Source organism: Scyliorhinus canicula, chromosome 5, assembly GCF_902713615.1.
Source record: "Scyliorhinus canicula chromosome 5, sScyCan1.1, whole genome shotgun sequence".
In the NCBI taxonomy this organism is placed as follows: Eukaryota; Metazoa; Chordata; class Chondrichthyes; order Carcharhiniformes; family Scyliorhinidae; genus Scyliorhinus; species Scyliorhinus canicula.
The window spans coordinates 157,871,928-157,891,486 of record NC_052150.1 but is presented as its reverse complement, the minus strand read 5'-3'; the positions used below and the strand labels follow the sequence as shown (position 1 = coordinate 157,891,486).

General features: G+C 48.6%; 1 protein-coding gene across 3 annotated transcripts in view; it reads right to left on the bottom strand.

Moving 5' to 3' along the window:
* Nucleotides 1-19,559, bottom strand: part of LOC119966356 (V-type proton ATPase 116 kDa subunit a1-like) — a 228,052-nt gene that overhangs the window by 112,722 nt on the left and 95,771 nt on the right. For all 3 annotated transcript variants that reach the window (XM_038797882.1, XM_038797883.1, XM_038797884.1), the window contains one exon: nt 7,009-7,159. In XM_038797882.1, the coding sequence (XP_038653810.1) occupies nt 7,009-7,159 (151 nt within the window). The remainder of the gene's footprint in view (nt 1-7,008; nt 7,160-19,559) is intronic.

The window sequence follows — 19,559 nt, the reverse complement described above, 5'->3', positions numbered from 1 at the left end:
GGTATGTCAGAAAGGGTCAGCTCTCCTGGGCGGGTCCCAAATTCATCACATAATACTGTGTGATACAAATGGGGCAAGACAGACCCATGAGGCCGGGAGAAATTGCCTTAAGAGAGGGTTAGCTGATTATATCAACACTGAAGTCTTTACTCTGATGGCTGTGTGCCAAAGGTGGCAGCTTCTGGTGCATCTGTTCCATGTGTGAACCAGGCTATGCTGATTCCCTTCTTCGTCTGCTGTGGAGCTATGGATCAAAGGCGGGAGGTGTTCCAACATCTGGTGACCTGAAATTAACCATATCCATGCCCATTTTTAAAAATGAAGTGCTGATACAACTATGAGGGTTTCCAGATGGGCAGGCTGCATTGAAGTCTAAACCTCACAGCACTTCATGAAACTGACTGCATTCAGCATTATTACTGGTCAGGTGCCTGAAAGTAACATCTAAGGAGTGAGTTACTCATCTTTAACCACAGCATAAGGACATTCAGCCAAGGCACTCCCATCCCAGGGAGGCCTTCCCACCCCGGGTTCAAGCCCCTCCTGAAGAGCAAGCCCTCCTACCCCTGGTCAGCAGGCAAACCTCCCTCCACAACCCAGAATACTTTTGGAAGGGAACTTACCTCCTTGCTCCTTCTCACAGTGCATGAGGCCAGGTCCCTGTTTTTGAGGACTTGCACCAAACTATGGCCAGGCTGGGGGGTGGGAGTATCACACAAGACTGTTGAATTGGGCTTCCAATCCGATAATGCCCGGTGTGAAACCTGTGTTTTGTCTGCCCTGATTCATTGGACCATCACAAATCCCACTGCTAACTAGTCGACCAGGAGAATCCCAGCCCCTATCTCTGTTACATTTGGAATCCATCACAGAGATAGGAACCATTGAAAGGAACATCAGTGCAAAGTTATTAACTTTTGAAAAAGATGGATTAAGTTTTAAATTACTGTCTATATCGGCCTCAACGCCACTGGAATTTATACCACCATGAAAGATATCTGCTTCAGCCACAGATACCAGGGAAGAACTCATAAACAGTGAACTCTCTATTTTTGTAACCTTTTAGCATTGAATTTTAATTCGACCAAAAAATAAACTCCTACTGTAGGACTTGCAATTTTGCATGTTTGTGTACGTGTGTTGTGAAGGTCAGGATGTGGATATATCTTTTTAAATATGTTTATATCCTTATATGAGTGGATTGATAGAACAGTAAAGTCTAACTCCTTTGTATTTAAACTCGGGAAAGTCTGTCAGACTGAATTCTTTGCAATCAGCAAATAAATGGTTAAGTACAGACACTGAATTAGTATCTTTATCCTTATAAATTACAAAACACCATGTCACGATCAATCGAGGAGTGGGAAGGAAAAGCATTATCCTGACACTTAACAATATAGAGTTCTGGTCATAACAATATAAATATATATCCACACTTGTAAAATAAGCAAGAAAATAGATATGCACCCATAACTTGACATGGTGATCTATTTGAGGATGTTTTGTCTATAAGTAGACTGATGAGTATAATGAAAGCTTTCCAAGTGTTGCAGCCTTGGTAACAGTAACTCCAGTTATGAAATACTAAGACATGACCAAGCAGATAGTGCTTACAATTGATTCCTCTAGTTCAAGAATGATGTAATATTAGGACAGGATGATCAATGCATTCGTCCATTCATAATAATTTAAAATGCAAGCTGCAACCAAAGAAGCTAAAACTTTCAGGTATAGATTTCAGCCAAGAATACATATAAGGCTTGGCTGAGAGCCCAAATATCCATTAGCCTGTCGAAACAACTGAGCCCTAGGGAAAATGTGCTTGATTGACTGCTCTGATTCTCTGATCTATGCTGTCAATTTCACAATGTTTATTTACATGAGATAGAGAAGCTTTAAGTGATTGCCTTTTCCACTATTGATACTTTAAATGGTCTGGATGACTAACACTTTATTAGGCTACAGCAGAAACAACGTTTTTTTTCACAAAGTGGAAAGTTATTCATGAATTATTTTTTTTTTCAAAGCTGTTTTTAAATGTCCTACCATCACTATTGGGTTCATTGGTTCTATACAATGTATAGTGGGCAAATAAGGATGGATATAGCTTGACATGGGGATATCAGGGTTGTTTGGGGTGGCATAGATTGGCATGGGGACAAGATGAAGCACAGGAGCGTTTGGGGCCATACTTTGGTGTGGGAGCTTGAGGGGCAATAGGAAGTACTTGGGGGCATGAGGTGGATGGATGGGACATGGGGAGTGTGTGGGAGTTGTGGCAGTGTAGGAATCGCCAGTGGCCATTCCCTGCAAAATAGATAACCCGCTTTCGATAAGTTGGGGAGAATGGCCTCTGAGAGAAAAGCAGCAATTGCCAAATTCATTGCACCATGGTTGGCTCTGCTGCACAGGGGAGGAGTAAGTAGTTGGAAATGTAATAATAATAGTGGATTCAATTGTAACGGGAATAGATAGGTGTTTCCGTGCCCACAAATGAGACTCCAGAATGGTATGTTGCCTCCCTGGTGCTAGGGTTAAGGATGTCTCAGAGCAACTACTGGACTTTTTGGAGGGGAGGGTGAACAGCCAGAGGTTGTGGTACACATCGGTACAAACGACATAGGTAAAAACAAAGGGATGAGGTCCCATAAGACCATGAGACATAGGAGTAGAATTAGGCCACTCGGCCCATTGAGTCTGCTCCACCATTCAATCATGGCTGATATTTTTCTCATCCCCATTCATCTGCCTTCTCCCCATAACCCCGATCCCCATATTAATCAAAAGCAGAATGTAGAAAGTTAGGAAGTAACTATTTCCTAGCGGCACATTGGCACAGTGATTAGCACTGGTGTCTCACAGTGCCAAGGACCTGCGTTTAATTCCGGCCTTGGGTGTCTGTGTGGAGTTGCGATTTCTCCTCATGTCTGCATGGATTTCCTCCGGGTGCTCCGGTTCTTCCCACCGTCCTAAAATGGTTAGGTGAATTAGCCATGCTAAGATTTCTCCTTAGTGTCTAACAATGTGCAGGTTAGATGGGGTTATAAGGTTACGGGGATACGGCGGGGGAGTGGATATGGGTGGGGTGTCCTTTCAGAAGGTTGGTGCAGACTTGATGGGCCATGTGGCCTCCTCCTAGGAATTTCATGGTTCGAAGATAAAAAGTCGGACCTCAAAGGTAGTGATCTAAGGATTACTACCAGTGCCACATGCTAGTCAGAGCAGAAATAGCAGGATATATCAGATGAATATGTAGCTGAAGAGGTGGTGTGTGGGGGAGGAATTCAGATTCCTGGGGCATTGGGACTGGTTCTGGAGGAGATGGGACCACTACAACTGGACAGGTTACACCTGTGCAGGACTGCGTCTGGTGGGGAGGGGAGTGGTGGGGGTGGTATGAGGGTGGTGTGGGGGTGAGGGTGATGTTGGGGGAAGTGTTGACAAACATGGCGCAGGGAACTATAACTCTGCGGGGTCTCACTTCCTCGCCCCAGGCCGATCTCCACCCTGGCAACTGCCCTTTCCTTGGGACCGCCGACCGCGTCCAGGGCCCGCTGATCTGCCGTGATGAAGGGCGCCGAACGGCGGAGGCTGGCAGCCTCCTTCCCCGGCTGGGGTACAGGGTGGCTCTCCTCTCCTCCATGGCACCCAGGAGGGTGTCAAGCTTGGCATTGGTGAATCATGGGGCTGCTCTCCTTGCTGCCATCTTGTTGGCTGGGATAGTGTGTGTGGGGGAGTTCAGTGTGTTTATCCGCTGTAGCTTGCCAGCCTCCTGAGTGTCAATTGTAAATCCGACAAATCCTGCACCGTTTCTCATTGGAATCGATTGTGTTCCATGTGGTGCCGGTACTAGCCCCTTGACAGTCACTGAATCGGCCCAGGTGTGGCGGCAGTTTTGCTGTCATGAAAGTCCACAAATCCTGCCCCGGCGTCAACACTTAGTCTCAGGAACAGAGAATCCAGCTGCTTGTCCTTGAAATCACTGCTATCAGGAAATATAGTGAGTATGTAATTGAGTAAAATCAAGCAAAACCAAGAACTGTTTGGGATAAGTGTTGAGCAGATATTCAGAAAAATCTGAAAGTTGGAGTCAGTGACAGAGATTGAAAAACCAAAAGGCTGGAACATTAAACAAAAACTGAGATTAGGAAGAGTGAGTTGGAATGTGGATACTCGAGCAGACTGCGAAAGCAGTCACATCGACTGAATTAACACTGGGACAATTAAAATACATTAATGCTTTGTTCAAGGGCTATTTGGGCATTGAGTTGGTTGGTTAAAAAAAATGCCTGGCTCTCTTGGCAGACTCCCGCCATGGGCTGGATTCTCCGTTTCAAGGACCATGTCCCCACGCCGTTGTGAAAACTGTGGCCCTTCACACCAGTAAAACTGATGTTAAAAGGCTACATATTCACAGCCCTGCAGAGGGTTAGCAGGGATCCATTGTGAAGCTCGCAGCTCCAGCTGCAGATACGAGCCCCCGTACTCCGGGTCAGAGGCCGCGCATGCGCACGGCGGCCGTCTCCAGCGACCGGGCCGTGCTCCATGGTGGACTCAGACCGCGGAGAGGGCTGCATAAGTAGTGCCCCCGATCCGCTGCATGCCTGATCCGGACAGTCCGCTAATAGTACCCAGTCACCGTATGAGGCCCCCCCAGCCCTCCGATCGGCCCACCCCCGATCATGGTGGCCGCGGACTGAGTTCGCAGCTGCCACTCGAGTTTCCAGAATGGCTGGGACCATATTAGATCCACGCCATAGGGCGTTTGGCCGGTTGGGGGGGGGGGGGGGGGGGGGGGGGGGCGGAGAATAGCAGGGCACACGTCTGGCAATGGCCACAGGTGAAGGTATGCGGCGCGGCATACTTTCCTGGGTATGCTGCTTTTCGGGGGCTGGAGAATCGAGGAACTGGTACCGGTCCCGATTCCATGCGTGGAAATGGATTCTCTGCCCCAGCGCCAGACGCGATTTCGCTGTCGGGGTGCGGAGACTCCAGCCCGATAACTCCAGCTAGGGTGCAGTGGATGCACCACAAATCATACCAGGATCTGGAGATGCAGAAGCGGGTGAGGTGAACTGTGACCTACTTACATCAGATGAGGGACATGGCCTGGACTCCATGATGATGAGAGTCCAGTATAGGCAGCAGTGTCACCCATTGTTTATGTTCTTCTAATCCGCTGGGGCATTCGTTTTATGATACAAAGAAGAGAAATTCGGTGATAACTTCCCACCTCTTTTCCTTACAGTTTTAGCTTTGATTAAAAATATAGAGCGTGATTGCAACAATCTATGTCCTGTTTAAATAGATAAGTATATTCAATCATAATTTCAGTTTTGGCTGATTTGCTTCTGAATACTTGGGTTAGATTTTGACTTGGCAAGCTATTGTAAAATGAGTGAGAGTTAGTCGATAGTGCGAACTTATAACTGCTCTGCTTTCCCTTGTACTTCGCTGGAAATTAACCTCAGCGAATGAAAATCAAAATTGGGAAAGAAGTATTGAATGGGCTCCTGATTTGTTTTAATCTGCCTTACACTGCTGTGCAGTCAACATCTACCTCATTGATGATCTGCTGGTCTTTACATAGAATATATAGAATATACAGCACAGAAAAAATATATTTGGCTCAACTAGCTTGTGCTGGTGGTTCTATCCCACACAAGTCTCTTCCCATTCTGTCTACCTCATCTCAGCCTTTCACGGAAAATTTCGATTCCCCTTTCTCTCACGTACTCATCTAGTTTTATTTTGAAAGCATCTAAACTGTTTTACATAAGAACATAAGAACTAGGAGCAGGGGTAGGCCATCTGGCCCCTCGAGCCTGCTCCACCATTCAATGAGATCATAGCTGATCTTTTGTGGACTCAGCTCCACATTCCGGCCCGAACACCATAACCCTTAATCCCTTAATTCTTCAAAAAACTATCTATCTTTACCTTAAAAACATTTGATGAAGGAGCTTCAACTGCTTCACTGGGCAAGGAATTCCGTAGATTCACAACCGTTTGGGTGAAGAAGTTCCTCCTAAACTCAGTCCTAAATCTGCTTCCCCTTATTTTGAGGCTACGTCCCCTAGTTCTGCTTTCACCTGCCAATGGAAACAACCTGCCGCATCTATCCTATCTATTCCCTTCATACTTTTATATGTTTCTATAAGATCCCCCCTCATCCTTCTAAATTCCAACGAGTACAGTCCCAGTCTACTCAACCTCTCCTCGTAATCCAACCCCTTCAGCTCTGGGATTAACCTACTGAATCTCCTCTGCACACCCTCCAGCGCCAGTACGTCCTTTTCCTCAACCATGTCCTGTGGCAGCCAGTTCCAGCCATTGTTTGAGTAAAGACATTTCTCCCTATTTCTGTTTTGGATTTATTAGTAGATTTATAACCCCTTGTTTTGAAATTTCCCACAAGTGGAAATCTCTCCACCACTGCCCTGTCCAACCCATTTATAATTTTAAGGGCCTCTATTTATTTCAGAGAAATTTCAGGTGATACTTTTATTGCAGATATATCGAGCAGACCAGACGTATTCTGTAGACTACTAATCAGGTGATACCCAAAGTACACACTGAGGTGGGGGGTGGGGAGGTGGGGGGGGGGGGGGGGGGGGGGGTACAACATCTTTGAATCAATGAGAATAGAGGCCAGCATTATTTTTAAAAAGTGAGGGATTAACATCTCTTCAGTTAGGAAATAATAGCTGTCACATTAAGTAGACATCAACCCTCAAGGCTGGATATTAAACTGATTGACTGATGGATAATGGATTGGAATGTAGCAGGTGGCAGCTTTACATCGTGTACAGTAGTTTACTTACAAAAAGATGACAGCTAAAGTGTAACCTTGAATAGAAATTCCAATGTTTAATTGGATTTAAGCACCTGGTTATTTTAAACTGGACTGCCATGAACTGAGATGCAACAGGTTTGACATCTGCTAAAGCACACGTGGATTAAATTGACCAATCCGTTGAATAAAAGCAGAAATATCAAACACTTTACCTGGATTGACTTCTCGATAGTTTCCTACACCATATGCATCAACAATGTTCTGAAATCCTGCAGTAAATGTGTTTGTCTTGTTAAATGTTGGAGGAGTTTTCTTTGTTCCTATTCTGTTCAAAATAGGAGGCATGATGGAACTGTTCTGGACCTAGACCAACAAAAAAAAATATTCCTGGTACCGTCAGTAATCCTTTCCAAAGTCTTGAATATAAATGCAAATAAATGTGGGATTTCTCTGCTACAATATGAAATTAGCATGTGATTTTTAGCTAGATGTTGCTTATACTTGGGTTTGAAAGAAATTGTCTGAAATTTGACCCACAAGAATGTGGTTGGGGAAGGATACTCATCAAACACATATAACATAAGTTAACAGGTGACATGCATGGGAGGCGGGATGGGGTAAGTGGGGAATTGATGGTGGTTAACGGTAACATGTGGGGAAGTAAGTACAGTATGTCTACCAATGACTTTAATGTAGCCATGACATTCGCATCTCAGTTACATTTCTTGACCAGTTGGCATAAGTGGGCACGTCGACTGGCATGGGTCAACTTGAACAAATCTTCCTACACCAGCTTACTTTGCATATATACAATTGTTCTCTGTTAATGCACATCCTCACATTCTCACTTTTCCATCCACCATTAACACTCACCTTATAGCCACCCTCAACAAATGTTGGACACAATTTAACAGAAATGAAACAGAGTCCCATGTGGAGCGTGTTCAGCGGGGCGCCGAGCTTGTAGCGCTGAGGAAGACTCCGCTGCCTAACAGGGCTCTGTTTCATTTTGGTTCCCATTTGCGCAGACAAATACTAACCGCTGCTTGTTCGGTGTCTCCTAGGCGGGGGTTAGATCGTGTACCTTGTATAACTCTGGTGAGTGCAATCAAAGTGCTGTTTACTGCAGCATTTTAATATGTAGATTAGCCAGATCCATTGTGGACAACATCTCGCGAGATCCCATTAGATCCTGTGAGGTATGGCGAGCTGGGTAAATCCCGCAAGAGTCCTGCCATGAGATTTACTGGATACTTTGCACCCCGGTTCGGGCAAGTGCGGCCATCAGATTTTATAATAATAATAATCTTTATTAGTGTCACAAGTAGGCTTACATTAACACTGCAAAGAGGTTATTGTGAAAAGCACCCAGTCACTACACTTGGCGCCTGTTCGGGTACATGGAGGGAGAATTTAGAATGTTCAATTCACCTAACAGCTCGTCTTTCAGGATTTGTGGGAGGAAACCGGAGCACCCAGAGGAAACCCACGCAGACACGGGGAGAACGTGCAGACTCCACACAAACAGTGACCCAAGCCAGGAAGCAAACCTGGGACCCTGGCGCTGTGAAGCAACAGTGCTAACCACTTTGCTACCATGCTGCCCATGATTGAGCCCCTTGTCCATTCATCCTTTCAACACATTCCATTACTCTCACTCAGAGGTTTCATCTTTCCACCTTTATAGAAGTAAAGATCACAGAACAGGAGGGATATTGGGCCAGAGAACTGGAATTGGCCCTCCAATCATCCTGATTCAGCCAGTAGAAGAAAAATAAGCACTGGAGGTAAGTGGATTCTTGGTATGGCAGGTCATGGAGATGAGATAGAACAAAGAACAAAGAACAAAGAAATTTACAGCTCAGGAACAGGCACCTCGGCACTCAAACCTGCACCAACCATGTTGCCCTTCTGAACTAAAACCCCCTACCCTTCAAGGTACCATGGCCGAGATTCTTCAAAATGACGGCTAAGTGTTGCCGCCGGCGAAAACACCGGAGTGTTTCATGCCGGCGTCAACGAGCCTCTTGGCCCAGCGATTCCGTGATTCTGTGGCCCACAGGGGGCCAGCACAGCGCTGGAGTGATCCACGCAGCTCCAGCTGCCGATACGCTGCCGGCTGCGGGTACGCGCATACGTGTGGTGGCCGACTGTGGCACCGGCCCTATGCAACACGGCGGACCCACACAGCTGGGTGTCAGCAAAGAAATAGGCCCCCCCCAGACCGCACGCGCACGCCGATCGGTGTCCCCGATCGCGATCCTGGCCATCCTGGAGGTCCTCAAAGGTGACGGGCCCCCACCAGGGCGGCCACCACAGCTGCGACTCCAAGTGCCCGCCTGGTGTAACCATGTTAGAACCACGCCGGCGAAAACTCGGCCAGTTGCCGGCACAGAATCGCTGCGAGGGCCTCTTTCAATGACCCTCGACGGCACTGCGTCGACCGTACGTGCGCGACTGACGGCGATTCTCTGGTCGCTGGAGGTTCACGTCCCAGCATCGGACTGGTATTGCAGGTCGTCTCGGCATGAACGCCAATTCTCCGAGCGCAGCTCCTTCATCAGGAGCAACGTTCCAAAAGCTAGTGATTCCGAATAAACCTGTTGGACTTTAACCTGGTATTGTAAGACTTATTACTGTGCCCATTCTATTCATGTATTGGCCAAGACGTCCCTTAAAAGTTGTATCTGTTGTATCTGGTTCCACTACCTCCACCAGCAGCGAGTTCCAGGCTCCCACCACCCTCTGTGCAAAAAAAACATGCCTCATCCATCTCCTTCAAACTTTGCCCCTCACACCTTAAACCTAGTAATTGACTTTTCCACCCTGGAAAAAGCTTCTGACTATCCACTCTGTCCATGCGTTCATAATCTTGAAGACTTCTACCAGGTTGCCCCTCACCCTCCGTCATTCCAGTGAGAATAAACCAAGTTTCTCCAGCCTCTTCTCATAGCTAATGCCCTCCATACCAGGCAACATCCTGGTAAACCTCTTCTGTATTCCCTCCAAAGCCTCCATATCCTTCTGGTAGTGTTGCGACCAGCGTTAAACACTATATTCCAAGCATAGCCGAACTATGGTTCTATAAAGCTGCAACATGACTGCCAATTGTTAAACTCCATGCCTTCGTGACTACCTTCTCCACCTGCGTTGCCACTTTCAGTGACCTGTGGACCTGTACACCTAGATCCCTCTGCCTATCAATACTCTTAACGGTTCCGCCATTTACTGTATATTTCCCATCTGTATTAGACCTTCCAAATGCATTACCTCACATTTGTCTGGATTAAACGCCATCTGCCATCTCTCTGCCCAAGTCTCCAACCGATCTAAATCCTGCTGTATCCTCTGACGATCCTCATAGCTATCCGCAATTCCACCAACTTTGATGTCATCCACAAACTTATTAATCGAACCAGTTACATTTTCCTCCAAATCATTTATATATATTACAAACAGCAAGGGTCCCAGCACTGATCCCTGAGGAATGCTACTAGTCACAGTCCGCCATTCAGAAATGCCCTTTTACGACCGAGCCAGTTCTGTATCCACTTGCCAGCTCACCTCTGATCCCATGCAACTTCACCTTCTGTACCAGTCTGCCTTGACAAAGGCTTTACTGAAGTCCATGTAGACAACATCCACTGCCCTACCCTCATTAATCATACTCGTCAGTTCCTGAATAAACTCAATCAAATTAGTGAGACACCACCTCCCCTTAACAAAACCTCTCGCTAATATGTCGGCTTGTTTCCAATTGGGAGTAAATCCTGTCTCGAAGAATTCTCTCTAATAATTTCCCTACCACTGACATAAGGCTCATGGGTAATTACCTTTATTATACTCGCTACCCTTCTTAAACGAAGGAACAATATTGGCTACTCTCCAATCCTATGGGACCTCCCCTGGAGCCAGTTATGATACAACGATTTCTGTCAAGGTCCCAGCAATCTCTCAGTATTCTGGAGTATATCCCATCAGGCCTTGGGGACTTGTCTACCTTAATGTTTTTCAAGACCTCCAATTGCACCTCCATTTTGATCTCAACATGACCCAAACTCTCTACACTCCCTTCCCCAGACTCATCATCCACCAAGTCCTTCTCTTCGGTGAATCCTGACGCAAAGTATTAATTTAATTCCTCGCCGATTTACATAAGAACATAAGAACTAGGAGCAGGAGTAGGCCATCTGGCCCCTCGAGCCTGCTCCGCCATTCAGTGAGATCACGGCTGATCTTTTGTGGACTCAGTTCCACTTTCCGGCCCGAACACCATAACCCTTAATCCCTTTTTTCTTCAAAAAACTATCTATCTTTACCTTAAAAACATGTAATGAAGGAGCCTCAACTGCTTCACTGGGCAAGGAATTCCATAGATTCACAACCCTTTGGGTGAAGAAGTTTCTCCTAAACTCAGTCCTAAATCTACTTCCCCTTATTTTGAGGCTATGACCCCTAGTTCTGCTTTCACCCGCCAGTGTAAACAACCTGCCCGCATCTATCCTATCTATTCCCTTCATAATATTACATGTTTCGATAAGATCCCCCCTCAACCTTCTAAATTCCAATGAGTACAGTCCCAGTCTACTCAACCTCTCCTCGTAATCCAACCCCTTCAGCTCTGGGATTAACCTCGTGAATCTCCTCTGCACACCCTCCAGTGCCAGTACGTCCTTTCTCAAGTAAGGAGACCAAAACTGAACACAATACTCCAGGTGTGGCCTCACTAACACCTTATACAATTGCAGCATAACCTCCCTAGTCTTAAATTCCATCCCTCTAGCAATGAAGGACAAAATCCCATTTGCCTTCTTAATCACCTGTTGCACCTGTAAACCAACTTTCTGTGACTCATGCACTAGCACACCCAGGTCTCTCTGCACAGCAGCATGCTTTAATATTTTATTGTTTAAATAATAATCCCGTTTGCTGTTATTCCTACCAAAATGGATAACCTCACATTTGTCAACATTGTATTCCATTTGCCAGACCCTAGCCCATTCACTTAACCTATCTAAATCCCTCTGCAGACTTCCAGTTTTCTCTGCGCTTTTCGCTTTACCACTCATCTTAGAGTCATCTGCAAACTTGGACACATTGCCCTTGGTCCCCAACTCCAAATTATCTATTTAGATTGTGAACAATTGTGGGCCCAACACGGATCCCTGAGGGACACCACTAGCTACTGATCGCCAACCAGAGAAGCACCCATTAATCCCCACTCTTTGCTTTCTATTAATTAACCAATCCTCTATCCATGCTACTACTTTACCCATAATGCCATGCATCTTCATCTTACGCAGCAGCCTTTTGTGTGACACCTTGTCAAAATCTTTCTGGAAATCCAGATATACCACATCCATTGGCTCCCCGTTATCCACTGCACTGGTAATGTTCTCAAAAAATTCCACTAAATTAGTTAGGCACGACTTGCCCTTTATGAACCCATGCTGCGTCTGCCCAATGGGACAATTTCTATCCAGGTGCCTCGCTATTTCTTCCTTGATGATAGATTCCAGGATCTTCCCTACTACCGACGTTAAGCTCACTGGCCTATAATTTCCTGCTCTCTGCCTACCTCCTTTTTTAAACAGTGGTGTCATGTTTGCTAATTTCCAATCCGCCGGGACCACCCCAGAGTCTAGTGAATTTTGGTAAATTATCACTAGTGCATTTGCAATTTCCCGAGCCATCTCTTTTAGCACACTGGGATGCATTCCATCAGGACCAGGAGACTTGTCTACCTTTAGCCCCATTAGCTTGCCCATCACTACCTCCTTAGTGATAAGGTCATCACCTGTCATAACCTCATTTCTATCAGTCACTGGCCTGTTATTTGTGTCTTCCACTGTGAAGACCGACCCAAAAAACCTGTTCAGTTCCTCAGCCATTTCCTCATCTCCCATTATTAAAACTCCCTTCTCATCCTCTAAAGGACCAATATTTACCTTAGCCACTCTTTTTTGCTTTATATATTTGTAAAAACTTTTGCTGTCTGTTTTTATATTCTGAGCAAGTTTACTCTCATACTCTATCTTACTCTTCTTTATAGCTTTTTTTAGTAGCTTTCTGTTGCCCCTTAAATATTTCCCAGTACTCTAGTCTCCCACCAATCTTTGCCACTTTGTATGCTCTTTCCTTCAATTTGATACTCTCCCTTATATCCTTAGATATCCATGGTCGATTTTCCCACTTTCTACCGTTCTTCCTTTTTGTGGGTATAAACCTTTGCTGAGAACTGTGAAAAATTGCTTGGAAGGTTCTCCACTGTTCCTCAACTGTTTCACCATAAAGTCTTTGCTCCCAGTCTACCTTAGCTAGTTCTTCTCTCATCCCATTGTAATCTCCTTTGTTTAAACACAAAACACTAGTATTTGATTTTACCTTCTCACTCTCCATCTGTATTTTAAATTCCACCATATTGTGATCGCTCCTTCCGAGAGGATCCCTAACTATGAGATCATGAATCAATCCTGTCTCATTACACAGGACAAGATCTAGGACCGCTTGTTCCCTCGTAGGTTCCATTACATACTGTTCTAGGAAACTATCGCGGATACATTCTATAAATTCCTCCTCAAGGCTGCCTTGACCGACCTCGTTAAACCAATCGACATGTAGATTTAAATCCCCCATGATAACTGCTGTACCATTTCTACATGCATCAGTTATCTCTTTGTTTATTGCCTGCCCCACCATAACGTTACTATTTGGTGGCCGATAGACTACTCCTATCAGTGACTTTTTCGCCTTACTATTCCTGATTTCCACCCAAATGGATTCAACCTTATCCTCCATAGCACTGATATCATCCCTAACTATTGCCCGGATGGCATCCTTAAATAACAGAGCTACACCACCTCCCTTACCATCCACTCTGTCCTTCCGAATAGTTTGATACCCTCGGATATTTAACTCCCAGTCGTGACCATCCTTTAACCATTTTTCAGTAATGGCCACTAAATCATAGTCATTCACGATGATTTGCGTCATCAACTCATTTACTTTCTTCCGAACACTACGAGCATTCAGGTAAAGGACACTTATGTTGGGTTTTTTTTACCTCTGTTTTGAATCAGAACATCTCCAGTTTTACTCATTTTACTATTACTGGGCCTATTCACTAAGCTCCCCTCAGTCACTGTATCTTGTACTGTCGCCCTTTTTGATTTTTGACTATGTCTTCTCTGTCTTGCACTTTCCCCCTTACTTCCTTTTGCTTCTGTCCTTGTTTTGCTACTTCCAACTTCCTGCATCAGTTCCCATCCCCCTGCCACATTAGTTTAAACCCTCCCCAACAGCTCTAGCTATTTCATTAACGAGATTTCCTCTGACTCCACGCATAGATTCCCTCCCTTGTCCCTGAGTGGGCCAACCCTCTCCCTGGTTACCCTCTTGCTCTTTATATATGTATAACAAAACCTTGGGATTTTCCTTAATCCTGCTGGTCAGTGACTTTACATGACCCCTTTTAGCCCGCTTGACTCCTTGCTTCCGTTTCTTTCTACTTTCCCTTGTATTCCACACTTGCTTTGAGTGTTCCCAGCCTCCAAGCCATGACAAATGTTTCCTTTTTCTGATGGGGGCCTGCCAGTTGTCTGGTGACAGAATCCACATGACATACAATACTCGTGCCAATTTAATGTCAGCAGCCAGTGAAATGTGACCGTGTGCACACATATTCTGAGCTGAACAGTTCTAATTCATGTCTTCAGTCTCCCTTAGGTGCTTCAAATATCCCGCAGGAGTTGGTATGAGATGATGAGGACTGCTCAGAGGAGATCACAAATTCTGAGGGTGCACCATCACAGGAGTTGTACAGACCACACACCAGCTCAGATACTTACACATCAATTGGGAACACTGAGATATATAGTTAGGGTTTTACCTGGTGACTCACACATCACAAGCGAAAAAGGTGCAAATTATGGAGATGGGGATAGCAACGGAGAGTCCATGTGGGAGGCTTTAGGATGCTTCATGCTCTGCTCAGTTGGATGCAGATTCTGAACCTTGGGGGTGTTGTTGATAAAGAAGAGTATTTGCAGCAGCAGCAGCAAAGAATGTGTGATGTACTGACCAGCATTTTACTGCTCTGTGCACACCTACAGAGAGATTGAATTAGCTGTGAGGACCATGAATGGCATGATGCCGTCAGACTTGGCGATGATGTCTTCGACTGTGGATAAAGTAGCCAACTGCATGGAACATCAATCACACTCTGCATGCCACCCTAAATGGGATTGATGAAACCCTAAACTTTTATTATTATCATAGAATTTACAGTCCAGAAGGAGGCCATTCGGCCCATCGAGTCTGCACCGGTTCTTGGAAAGAGCACCCTATCCAAGGTCAACACGTCCACCCTATCCCCATAACCCAGCAACCCCACCCAACACTAAGGGCAATTTGGGACTCTAAGGGCAATTTATCATGGCCAATTCACCTAACCTGCACATCTTTGGACTGTGGGAGGAAACCGGAGCACCCGGAGGAAACCCACACACACACGGGGAGGATGTGCAAACTCCGCACAGACAGTGACCCAAGCCGGAATCGAACCTGGGACCCTGGAGCTGTGAAGCAATTGTGCTATCCACAATGCTACTGTGCTGCCCTAATTATCCCATTGATGTGCCGAAAAATGCTCTGTCGCTCATTGCTAGAAGGAAGTTCGGGTGAGCCATGAGAGGGAAGGTGGTGGAAAAGGAACACACAAGTGGGCAGTCTGCTGGAAGTATTTCCAGTTGTCATCTGTTGCTCTCCCCGCTCTTCAGTCAGTGTCCCAAAAGCTGCCTCCTGCCCGCTACAGCTGCAAGTGGATCAGTCTTTGGTGAGATTCTCACAGCCTCCAAAACCCAAAGGAGGTCAGAAAAGAGCATCTGAGTAGAAAGAGCAGGGAACTGAGTAGCCTTCCTCTGCCTCGACTGAAGTCACAAGGTTGCACCACACAGAAGTAGCAGGAAAAGGAAAAGATTTATAGTTGCTCCAGGGTATGAACATGCATGTGTTATACAATGTTAGATTTGTAAGTTTCTATTTCATTAACGAGCCCCATAAATATTATTTGTTTCCCATCTTAGACACTTTCTGCCTGCTGCCTAGCAAATGGGACTAAATTCTCCCAAAATGGGGCAATGTCCCCACGCTGGTGTAAAAACGCTGGCATTTCACTCCCGAATTTCCTCAAAAAAAAAGCTAATTCACTCACCTTCAGGGGGCTAGTAGGGAGCCAGAGTGATTCATGCAGCTTTAGCTGCAGATACGAGCCGCCGCACTTCCGATCTGGAGTCCGCGCATGCGCATGGCGACGACCTCCAGCGGCCGCAGTGAGCGCCATGACTCTGACTGCGGAGACTGCTGGAAAATGTAGGCCCCCATAGTTGGCCACGCGCCCGAAGATCCATCCGGCCCGATCAGTCCACGGGCTGCCCCTTGAGGATGATGTATATATGGGCAAAATTCTTCCCCACACGTGCCGGTAGCGGGGTTCCAAATATGGCGGAGAATTGGGTGCCAGAGAAAAATCGGGATCGGCAGGTTCTCATCCGCCGCCAGTTGGAGGATGCAAATTTATCTGCAGGTAAAGCCGGGGGCATTACGTGGCACGGCTGCTAGCCCCCCCACGGGGCAGAGCATCAGTGTGGGGCAATGCCGACTTTCTGGTCATAAGACTAGACACATGCTCCGGACATAGCCTCAAAATCAGAGAATCCAGCCCATAATGTCCCATACAGAGAATGTCGCTGCCTCCAGACTGTAGAGGCACCTGAAATGCACCTTTCAGATGCTGATTGCCTGCGTAATGACCCATCTTATTGTCATATGGTTGTGATTGCTGTATTCATGAGCCCCATGGATTGGATTCTTCACAGACGTCGTTAATCCAATTTTAACATGGAAGCCCTTGTCTCCAAGCAGCCAGATGGCAAACCTGTTCCAAGGTGTAAAGACCTCAGGGAGGATGGGCTGTCACAGGACAAAAGTACCATGGCAGCTGTCTGTGAAACTTACGCACAGTTGCGCACTCATCTTTTTGTGTTTCAACACCAGGTGTACATTGTTCGAGTGGGAGCCTTTCCGATTCACAAACACTTCCGGTTGCCCAATGAATACCTTGATTGTCACATGTGTGACATCCTTTCAGTCTGATTAGCATCACTGATGATGAAATGTATATAATTATCCCACCAGAAATTGTGGACAGCCAACTAAAAAATGCTGAAACTATCTCTTCCAGATTCCTGGCAGGAGTCTGAGGCAAAGATATGATGGTCACTTTGACAATCCTGTTGGCAAAGCAAGGCCACAAGGTTCACTCAGCAGCATATCTTCTTATCCCATGCTGCAAATATTGGTCCTGACAAGGCACAATGTTGGAACACTGGTGTAAAGGCATATTAAGAAAACTGAGGCGGGATTCTCCGACCCCCTACCGGGTCGGAGAATCGCCGGGGGTCGGCGTGCATCCCGCCCCCGCCGTCCTCCAAAATCTCCGGCCCCCCAAAAATCGCCCCTCGTGAATCGCACCACCTGCCTTGGAGAATGGCGGGGACAGGCGCGACTCAATGGGCCCTGGGGCCGCCCGAATTCTCCGGGCCGTGATGGGCCTAAGTCCCGCCTGTTTAACGAGGGTCCCGCCCTGTAAATCAAGGTTGGTCCCTACCGGCGGGGCCCAGACCCGTGGACTGCCTTGGGGGGGGGCACGGGGCAATCTGGCCCTGGGGAGTGCCCCCACAGTGGCCTGTCCCGCAATCGGGGCACCCCAATCCGTGGGCGGGCCTGTGCCGTGGGGGCACTCTATTCCTCCCGGTCAGCCTTGTACCGATCCGTGATGGCCGATGCGGAGATGAACCCCCCCCCCCCCCGTGCATGCGCGGGGACGATGCCAGCAGAAGCTGGCACTCCCGCGCATGTGCCAACTCGCGCCGGCCGGCAGAGGCCCTTTGGTGGCGATTGGCGTGGCACCAAGCCCCTTCCCACCGGCCGGTGCAGCGCGGCGCAAACCACTCTGGTGCCGTCCTAGCCCCCGAAGGTGCGGAGGATTCCGCACCTTTGGGCCGGGATTCTGTGCAAATCATCGGGTCGGGAAAAAAAGGTGCAAACCCTGGCGGGAACCACTCCGGCATCGAGCCGTCCCAAAGGTGCGGAATCCTCTGAGGGACTTAACGAGGGACCCTCGTTAAATGGGCGGGACTTCGGCACATCGCGGCCCGGAGAATTCGGGCGGCCCCGGGGCCCATTGAGCCGCGCCGGTCCCCGCCATTCTATGAGGTGGGCGGCGCGATTCACGCCGGGGTGATTTTTTGGGGGCCGGAGAATTCAGAGGACGGCGGGGGCGGGATGCCTGCTGACCCCCGGCGATTCTCCAACCCGGTGGGGGGTCGGAGAATCCCACCCTTGGGGCGGCTCGACGCCGGAGTGGTTCCCGCCAGGGTTTGCGCCGTTTTTTCCCACCCCGGCGATTTGCGCAGAATCCCGCCACTGATTCTCTGTCTGGATGCCCTCTGTTGTGAATGTTGCCACCTGTGACCTGTACCTCTGTGCTTTTTTGTGGAGCTGCTGTGGCACCTGCTGTACTGCTCTTGCTCCCCCTGCTGCTGTCTCTTTGTTGCTAGTCCCCCTGCAGCTTGTCCCCCTACTGCTGCCCCCCTGTAGCTGTTTCCTCTGCTGGTCTCCCTGCTGCCGGTCCCCCAGCTGCTGGCCCCCCTGCTGCTGGTCTCCATGCTGCTGGTCTCCATGCAGCTGGCCCCCCTGCTGCTGGTCTCCCTGCTGCCGGTCTCCATGTTGCTGGTCTCCTTGCTGCTGGTCTCCCTGCTGCTGGCCCCCCTGCTGCTGGCCCCCCTGCTGCTGGCCCCCCTGCTGCTGGTCTCCCTGCTGCTGGCCCCCCTGCTGCTGCCCCCCCTGTTGCTGGTCTCCCTCCTGCCGGCCCCCCTGCTGCTGGTCTCCTTGCTGCTGGTCTCCATGCTGCTGGCCCCCCTGCTGCTGGCCCCCCTGCTGCTGGTCTCCCTGCTGCTGGCCCCCCTGCTGCTGCCCCCCCTGTTGCTGGTCTCCCTCCTGCTGGTCTCCCTGCTGCCGGTCCCCCAGCTGCTGGCCCCCCTGCTGCTGGTCTCCATGCTGCTGGTCTCCCTGCTGCTGGTCTCCATGCTGCTGGTCTCCCTGCTGCTGGTCTCCTTGCTGCTGGTCTCCATGCTGCTGGCCCCCCTGCTGCAGGTCCCCCTGCTGCTGGCCCCCCTGCTGCTGGCCTCCCTGCTGCTGGTCTCCATGCTGCTGGTCTCCCTGCTGCTGGCCCCCCTGCTGCTGGTCTCCCTGCTGCTGGTCTCCATGCTGCAGGTCCCCCTGCTGCTGGCCTCCCTGCTGCTGGCCCCCCTGCTGCTGGTCTCCATGCTGCTGGCCCCCCTGCTGCTGGCCCCCCTGCTGCAGGTCCCCCTGCTGCTGGCCTCCCTGCTGCTGGTCTCCATGCTGCTGGTCTCCCTGCTGCTGGTCTCCCTGCTGCTGGCCTCCCTGCTGCTGGTCTCCCTGCTGCTGGTCTCCCTGCTGCTGGTCTCCATGCTGCTGGTCTCCATGCTGCCGGTCCCCCAGCTGCTGGCCCCCCTGCTGCTGGCCCCCCTGCTGCTGGTCTCCATGCTGCTGGTCTCCCTGCTGCTGGTCTCCATGCTGCTGGTCTCCATGTTGCTGGCCTCCCTGCTGCTGGTCTCCCTGCTGCTGGTCTCCCCTGCTGCTGGCCCCCCTGCTGCTGGCTCCCCTGCTGCTGCCCCCCCCT